Source organism: Rosa rugosa, chromosome 7 (genome assembly GCF_958449725.1).
Source record: "Rosa rugosa chromosome 7, drRosRugo1.1, whole genome shotgun sequence".
Lineage (NCBI taxonomy): Eukaryota > Viridiplantae > Streptophyta > Magnoliopsida > Rosales > Rosaceae > Rosa > Rosa rugosa.
Genome location: NC_084826.1, coordinates 31257526 through 31266969, shown reverse-complemented (window position 1 = coordinate 31266969; position 9444 = coordinate 31257526). Strand labels below are relative to the sequence as shown.

The window sequence follows — 9444 nt, the reverse complement described above, 5'->3', positions numbered from 1 at the left end:
TCCCACCCCATCTTGAGATATGTTCACTCTACACCACAAGAGATATAGAATACTCGCTCATCCTCTATTTTACTTTGTGGTTGTCGGAATACCTTCATTCGTGTAACCTCATTTTGTTGCACTCATATTTGCAGTTCAGTGGTGTTGCTCTTGTTGGAAAGGCTATGCAACGTCAGTCTGTTATACCCTGTGGATACAGTCCAGCCTTATTGTGTGCTTGCATCGCATGTTTGCATTAATCAGATCATCTTCACTTCCGAGAGAGTTTCTGAACTTGGTCCCTTGGTCACCTTCTCTTTGATTCCCTTTGTGCTCTTGCAGTTTTTGTCTCTGTGTCTTGTTTGACCATATATATTCAGAAATTTAAAAAACAAAAAAAACAAAAAAAAAAATTTATTTTTCTTTTTCACGGTTTGGTTAAAGTGTTGCAACTAGGTTACTTTTCCCCCAAATTTCTCCCTTCCTCTCGAAGCCCCTCTCTCTCTCCTTCCTCTCCCCATGGCTCGCATCAAGCACACAGTTCAACGCCCTAAGGCTCCGGCCCCTCCTTCCCTTCCTGCCCAGCCTCCGGCCACCAGCCCCTCTCGGCGTTCCAATCGCCTCCACCGCCCGAAGGACTCTGGGCCACCTACCTCCCCTGAAAACCCACAGGAATTGGCCGATTCCCCTTCTCGGTTGACTGCCCAGGCACCGTCGTCCCCTTCTGGGTCCGAGCATTCCTCTGTCGCCGCCAACCTTTCCGATTCAGCTGCCTCTGAGCCGGTCCCAGTCTCTCCGTCGCCTGCGCCTCCGTTGCATGGTCGCTCGGTCAACCCTTCCTCGCCTGCTCCGCCTTCCAAGCGTCCTCATCTTTCCGGCCGCTCTGCTCCTTCCACCTCCCGGTCGACCAAGCCTCCTCAACCACGTAAGGATTCTCGCTTTGTGACTCGCACTCAACGAGTTGATTATGAAACTTATACATGTTTTCGACCGGTGGTTTATGAAAAGAGATTCAATATCGATGACTTGGGTACTTTATTTGCCGAAACTGTGAGTGCTTTTCATTGGGAACATGTGTTGGATCTGTTGCCTACTCCTAACCTTACTGTGGTTAGAGAGAATTATGCCTGTTGTTCTCCAAATATGCCAATGCAGGTTGATTTGCTTAATGCTGCTACTCTGATTGGATGCAATGTGGATATTCGCGGTGTCTCCGTCCCTTTCACCCCCACCACCATCGATCCGCGACACATTGGGTCTCCTTGCCCCTGTTTCAGAGATGCCTAAGATTGATCAGGAGCTTGCCGCCTTGTCCATTGATACTGTTGTGGCTGCTCTGTATGAGGATTGTCCCGATGCCACTCCCGTGGAGCTTTCAGCTGGTGCTCTTAGTGAGTTATGTCGCTTGTTGGGGCATTTGGTTCGTGCTCTGCTCTATCCTTCTACTCAAAGCAGCAAGATTACCCTGGAGGAAGCTCGTCTCATCTATGTTCTCAATTCCACGGGTCCCTATCTACCTCCTGAACACTACATGTATACAGCTATCCGGAAAGCTGCTGTTGAGGGTCGTCGTCACAAAAAGGCGGCCTTAGTTTTCCCCTCTGTGATCACTGCTGTTTGCAAAGCCAAGGGTGTTGTTTTTGCAGAATCAGATGAAATGGCTCCTCCCTTGAAGGTTTTCTCTCGGAGTTCTCTTCTTCGCAGCACTAGCCAAAGCAAGACCAAGGGTATTTTTGTTGACACCACATCTATTTCCCGCACCTTGCTTGATCATTTCACTGTGGTGAATCGCAAGTTGGACCAACTTCAATCTGATGTGGGTGCCCTTCTTCAGAGAGTAGCTCACCTTGAGGGGGAGCTTCACTCTCTTCGTGACACTATTGCAGCTTCTTCGTGAGCTTTGGCATACCTATCCAAAAAGGGGGAGAAGAAGTCTTATTCTGACCTTATTTTGACTTAGATGGTTTAGGCTAATGTGGTTGTGTGCTCTCTGTCATGCTTTAAGCTAGTAGTTGACTTTGAACTTATGTTTCAATGGATTTCTTAAATTGCCAGTTTATGTTTATTACTATCATGATTGGTTCACAAGGTGTGTGTGGTTAAGTGTTTCAGGTTTGATGACTTCTTCGTGTGATTTTTCTCAAGTACTTGTTGAGGGGGAGTTTCATGTGATAGAATAGTTTTGTATAGGAATGCCAAAGGGGGAGATTGTATGTACAACTTTTGTACCTGTCGTATTGGCATTCCCATACAAAGAGTCCCTTTACTGATCTCAGGAAAACAGGTAAATGCATTTGCATAAGCATGGGGACAGTTCATTGTGGAGTCCGATTTTGGAAAGTAGGTTTTTGATTTTATGAATTTACGTTTTTAATGGTCTTCTGATTGTTAAATTCATAGTATTGATGTCCTCGGGTTTGTTAGGCCGTCCCTATTCCTAATTGCCTTTTTCCTTAAGATTTGTGGAGTTGCTTTAAGGGAAGTTTCTTTCCTAATTAATGTGTATTAGGGTAACATCTTTTAATAGGATGTTGTGGCCGTCAGTTGCAAAAAAAAAGATTGAGGATTATACACGGTCAAAGGGATATATTCCAGAAAGCAAGAATTTTTGATAGAGTCTTGCTTGTTAGTGTGGTTTTGTACTTGAGTCTTCACAAAAGAGTCATGCACTTGGTCCATGAATAAGTGTCATTGATTGTGCTCTCATATGCATATAACTCTCTTGAGATCAGTAGAGAGACGGTGAAGAAAGAAGAGCGAGATTTGAAGATTGTTCAAGTGAAGGAGTTCAAGAACGAAGACAAACTTTGTATTAGATTTTGTGTGAATCTTATAGCCGAGCTAGTGCTATTCAAAGTTTGTAAAAGAACATATCATTTTCAATATGATGATCTTTATTTTGGGTTCTCAAGAGTAAGAGCCCCGCAGTGTTTTTAATCTCATATTTTGAGATTTTCACTGCGTAACCAAAAGTCTGGAGTTTGGTTCATTATTTCTGATATCTGCCCAGTAGGGATTGATCCATACACTACAATCCCTATTCTCCAGAAAATCATATTCTGTCCTTGTATTTTCAGTCTGAGGTCGTGGTATGAGTCGCCGGAGGCCTGCGTCGAGCGTCGGAGGTCCGTGGTAGAGAGAGAGAGAGAATCATCTAAATAGTTTTTTTTTAATAAAAAAACAAAAGCAGAAAATCATAAATACAAAAAAAAAAAATGTGATAATAAAGGGACTTCACCAAACACATACCTCACAAGAGTATGAAGCTACTATTCAAATAAAGAAGAGAGAAATTGATGATTAATTCAAAATGCTGGAGAGCATGCTCTTGAAAATTAAAACCTTCAAGCTTCAGGAGGAGGAGGAGGTACGGTTGAATATCCCAATCCGGCTAAGAACGCAGCCATGTCGTCCAATCTTCGTCCCTGATTAGCCATTTCATCACGATGCTGATGAAGAATGTCACCATGGAGCTGGATAAGCTGGTCAAGTTTCTGCTCAATAGTACTGGATGTGGATGCACCCTTGGCATCAGCCAAACCATCTCTGCTATTCTCCAACTGCTCAAACTTGTTGATTCCATCGTTATAGTAGGTGAGTACACTTTCCAAACCGTCCATTGTCAGAGCAAAGGCTTCTACTTTTGCACAACACTTGACGCACTCGGTTGAGGTGGCAGGCTGGGAATTGGAAATATACTCGTCGGGGAGTGCCCAACTCAGTAGTTCTTCCCCAACGACATATTCGCTAGTCCGGTTAGTCGATGTAATTTCACCTTCTATAATGATAAGCATCGAATGAATTACGTCACCTACGTTAACAATACAGCTATTCTCCGGGAGGATCACTGGCTCAAGAGACATACAGATGCGGTGCAACACGTCTTCATCAACATCTTTAAGTACGGGTACCTATATATCGATTACATATTTACATTAACTCAACATGAGAGGATGCACAAATTTTTTCCCATCTACATTACATATCTTAATGACATACATTGAGAATGATACTTTATTCTATTTTTATTTTATTTTTTGGCTCATATGTACTGCAATGAAGATATATATATATGACACACGCACACACATTGATAGAGCTGGGCTGAAGAATTACTGACTTTATAAAGAGTACTCATGCAGAGATGCTTCTTCAAAAGATATTCGAGATCCCAGGGAAGATCAATTGAGAATAGATACATCAGATCCACATCAGCGCCTATGTCTTTTTCCAGTACGTTATTACCCCTTGCGTGTTTCATGACTTCTGCCTTCAAAGAATTAGGGACATTATTCTTTGACAGCCACTTCGATATATCGTTTACCTTGCGATTCATCTTCATCTGTTGCTGCATTAACTTCTCCGATCTTGTAGTTGTCAACTTCCTGTATGTCTGTTATGCAAATTAAAGAAGAAGAATCTCATTCGTAGTGCATTATAAATTCAATATACTAAATGCTGCACCATTTATAATTCTTGCCAATTGATGAAAATGAAAAGATTAATTATTGATATATACTAGCTAGCTAGAATGTTCAAACCTAAACCTTGTTTACTAGTTCTGGATTATTCCATTGATCGAACAATCGCGACCTTTTATGCACTGGCCGCCATTCGACTACGGATTTCAACCCATCACTTGTGAGAGCGAAGGCTTCTACTTTTGTATGGCATTTGACATCTCGAGACGATATAGGAATAGGGTGGTCCACCTCTATAGTCAGAAGTTGTCCTCCATAAACTTCACCTTTCTCGAAACGTGACTTGGGGATCATTGAGGAGGAGACTGCTGTTGCAGCATTAGCTCTAAACCTGTCTGTACATACAATTACGCCTTGTGTGATGATGAGCATTCTATCATCTGGGTCTCCTGCTCGAACCACGTAGCTATTTTCCTCGTAAATCACTGGGTGGAGAACATTGAATAATAAATATGGTGAATTGAAGCCACGTAGATTTTGAAGGATGAATACCTGTCCATATTTTTAATACATTGCTTATGGAAATCAGTCAGTAATTATGATAATCAAGTATTAACCGCCTTATTTCATAATAATGAAAAATAAATAAATAAATAAAGAATAATAGAATATAATATATGAAGTTGTTCAGAAATATACTTTCTTTAGGGCATCTAGGCAGAAATGCTTCCTGAAATCGAGTAGGAGAGAATAGTTGCCATCCGCAATAATAGCATGGAATACTAAATCCACGTCCACATCAACATCAAGCCCAGCAGCATAGTTTTTTTCCACTACTTGTTTGTGTTTTATGATTTTCACCACTACTGTCTTCATTTCTTGAGGGACATCATTTTTTAACATCCAAGTATCTAGATCTTCATATTTCGCATTAACTTTCACTTCCTGAACCTGCAATGCTTTTGTAGATTCCCACAGAATATACGTCTGTTTGACCAGAGAAGAAAAAATGAAATCTCAGCTCAAGTTAACGTATCTTATATATATAAGGTTAATAAATAACTTAATTTATCGGGTTTGGATCCATTTCGACCGGAAGATATAAAAGGACACCCCTTGGATTAGCTCAAGTGAAAAGAGAAATTGAGGATTATGTCTAGTCAGGAGTTTGATTCCCTTCCAATATAACAAAAAATACTAGCATTTCTCTACACATGCACTGCATGTGCAAGTAGTTTTTTTTTTTTTTTTTTTTTTTTTTAAGAAAATAAAAAAGAAAACGGTTATTGCAGATAAAAAATAATGAGAGAGAAAAGTAGGTTATGAGTTCTTTTTTTTGTTTTTTTTTTAATAAAAAATTTATTTTATAAATGTCATAATTATCCTTGTGATTTAATTAATTCTCAAAGTTTTTAAATTTTTTATTGTCATTTCTGTCAAAATTTTTGATATTGGCTAACAGATTCTCTTCTCTTAATAATAGTATAGATATATATATGTAAAAGAGGACATATGAAAAATAAAAATAATAATAATAATAGATATATAATTGACACTAATGCTTATATTTGCTCCTTCTATGGATCATTCCTGTGCTTTCGTCAATTTGCTATTGAAAATCAAACTTTTAATGTGTAGTTGACCTCCTGCAAGAGAGGTTTGGGGTAGTACTAACTATGGCCCCAAACGTGATCAAACTAGTTATGTATTATTTGAGAGGTGAGGATTTTTTAGACTGACCTACCCGTCTGCTTGGGTTTCTTCGTGGGCTATCCCCGAGAAAATATCATCCTTTCTTCCTGACGCCATGGCTCAGAGGGAGGAGAACAATCACGTCGGTCTTCGGCTAGAGGATTTGGCGCGGGTTTCTTTGGGATCGGCAGGACTTGCCGCACTGCAAGCGGATTGATGGTTCATGGTAGGTCGACTTCTTGGTCCTCAATCCAAGTTCTCGGGGTTCAAAGGTACTATTTCTACGATTTGGCGATTGAAATCAGGGTTGTCGATTCAGGAAGTGGGAGATCGTTTTGTGTTTCAGTTTGTTAGAGAGGTTGAACGTAACAAGGTATTCCATGAGGAACCTTGGTTTTACAGGAATACAATGCTAGTGCTTGGTGAGTATGATGGGATCAGTCCGGTGGCTGATGTTCCTCTAAATCTGGTGGAAACTTGGGTGGCTGTCAAGGGCCTTCCGGTAGAGTTACGTAATAAGACAGCACTGAATTTGGTGGGATCGACCTTGGGCAAGGTGATCCGTTTTGACTAGTCGGCGCTGCATAGGAGAGAGGACGAACAGCGAATTCATTTGGTGTTTGATGTCCGGCGGAGGGTTAGGGTTTGGAAGCTCTTCGAGTTCTCGCCGGTCGTCGTACAGGAGCTGTCTTTCAATTATGAAAAAGTGAGGGGCTTTTGTCGTAACTATGGCCTGTTTAAGCATGGACAGATGGGCTGTGACGGCTTACTGACAAAAGAGAAGGATGAAATTTTGGCTCAGGTGCCAACCTCTGCTTTGGCTGGTCTTTCCTTGGCAGAAAAGCTTCCAAACCCTAGTCCTGACGGGGAAGGAAGCCAGGGTCCTACGGATATGCTTATGCTAGTAGACAAGGGCTCGAGTAGTCAGTCTGGGGAGCCGGTGGTGGTGAAATCTCCTCAGGTTCATTCCACAGGGAGTGGAGTTATTATGCCCGCTGCACCTTTGTTTGCCGACTTGAATCTCTCTACTTTCCAAGAGAATTGGACGACCCAAAAACCTATGGGATCAGTGAAAGTGGGGTGTGAACTACCTTTGGCTGTGGTTCAGAAGTCGAAGTTAGACGGAGGAGGGGTTACTATGGATCTGGAATCGTCTTGGCAACCAGATTTGGTTATTGGGTCCAAACGTAAAGCTGTGGACGTTTTGGATCGTGTAGGTAAGAGGTATGGCTCAAATTTGGAACCTCTGCTTCAGGTAGATGATGGCATGCAACTTGTGTTACAACACAAAAATGGGCAGCTTATTGTCTCGCCAAGGAAGAAGAAATTGGGTAGGCCCAAGGGAAGTAAAAATAAGCCTAGATGTGCAAGAGCTCTTGAGAATGAAGTACAGGGAAGGAAAGCCAAGAAGTGGATGCCTCGTGACACTGACCGTGTGGGTCAAGGTTTGGAATAAAAGGCATGTAAGAACTCTGGTTTGGAGGATATGCATGCAAATGATGTTTCTGTTGGGGATGTAAGTGCTGCATCCTCAGAGTGCAATGTTTAATTTCTTTTGGGTCGCAAGGTCTAGTAGTTCGGTTGTCACTCTTAGTTTATTTTGCTTCTGAGCTTCTAGGTCTTGTTAAAATAAAGGTGTTTATTTGTCCTTAAAAGGTGGGTGTACCCGGGAGTGCGAGGCTCTGTCTTAGTATAGGTCATTTGTATGTCCTAATGGACGGCTCTTTCTGTTGGCCCTATGAGGTGTGTCGTTTCTGGTACTGCTTGCTGAATTATATATCTATCTGACCTCTTTTGATTAAAAAAAAAAAACTATGGCCCCAAACCGAATGTTTCTAATGATAATGATAGTAAAGATTATTCAATGGTTTAGAGACCAATTTATATCTCAGCTTGGCGACACTACCAATTTGTAATAGAAAAATAGACGGCAAAGAAGAAAGTCTGAGACAAAATTGAATTTGGGAGACGAAAGTAATACTTTTCAAATATGTTGGACGAAATTATCAATCGGGTGAAAACTGAAGAACCAAGAAAACTGAAGAACAAAAAAAAATAAAATTTATCGGAAAAAAATAATTGTTTTATCAAATTTTGTAAGATCAGTTATCAAACTGCTCCCACATTAATATTTCATTTTAGCTCACTTTGCTATTAATATTCTACAAATTATTGTCATGCCCCCTATATTAGACGTCCCACATTAATATTTCATTTTGGCTCACTTTGTTGTTCTACAAATTATTGTTATGCCCACCATGTTAGATTACATATTGTAGAGTTTTAGTAAATTATGGTGCAACATACCAAGATAAACTAATGCGGGGTTTACATTAAAAACCAATTGGTAATGGATGAAGTCATCTAAATTTTTATAAACTCATATGTAAGGTCCGTATTTTTCCGTGTGAGATCTATCTTCTCAACATGCCTCCGCACATGTGGCGAATTTTCAAGCCATATACGTAGACAAGTTATATTGGGTGACGCGGAGTTCGTGTGGCCGAGAGGCATTCACATTTCACACTTGTGATAACCAACCTCTTATACTATGATAAAGTAATATGAGGTTCACATCCAAAAGCAATTGACAATGGATGAAGTGACCCAAATCCTTATAAACTCATATGCAAGGTCCGAATTTTCTCACGTGAGATCTATATTCTCAAAATGGGCAATATATAAGCATTTAAAAATTCATCTCGGTTTGTTTGAAAACAAAAATGTAATCTTCGTCGTGAGAGCTTGCTTGATATATACTAGAATCTTAACACAAGCTCACCTGCAATGGCGGAGCCACATTTGGACCAAGTGGGTCCCGTCATCCATTTGAGTTTTTATCTTTTTAAATTTTGAAGTATGGAGTTAGCAGTTATATACATGTCAAAAGCAATTTACCAATGACTATATATAAACACAAACGTACATACCCAAAAAAAAAGAAGATAAAAACTCAAATGGATGACGGGACCCACTTGGTAAAAACTCAAAAATATAGTCATTGGTAAATTGCTTTAGACAATTACAAGTTATCATTTTAGTTTTTTTCTTTTTTCTTTTATGAAGTTTAAATATTTTGCGAATACCCCACCTGAAATTAAATCCTGGGTCCGCTACCGCTTAACGGTGTGTCAATTGATTCTTCTTATGTATATTTAGAGTTGCAGTTTTTTTTTTTTTCCAACTGCAATTGCAGTTTATATGAGCAGCTGCCGTCATTTGGAAAATATATATATATATATAATCTTTTTTGAAGTTAACCATTATACACTTTATTTATTAGGTTACCTATTCATGGAGGTTCTAGATGGTGGTGGTCGGCGGCGCTGCACCGAAGCTGTGCACTGATTTG

At 40.3% G+C, this 9444-nt stretch overlaps 1 protein-coding gene across 1 annotated transcript; it reads right to left on the bottom strand.

Moving 5' to 3' along the window:
* Positions 1-3323: 3323 nt before the first annotated feature.
* On the bottom strand, positions 3324-5604 carry LOC133723169 (uncharacterized). Its single transcript, XM_062149993.1, has 5 exons — positions 5599-5604; positions 5100-5387; positions 4527-4952; positions 4100-4372; positions 3324-3890 (listed from the first exon to the last, which is right to left on the bottom strand). The coding sequence occupies exons 1-5, from the start codon at positions 5602-5604 to the stop codon at positions 3324-3326; spliced, it is 1560 nt and encodes a 519-aa protein (XP_062005977.1).
* Positions 5605-9444: the final 3840 nt, after the last annotated feature.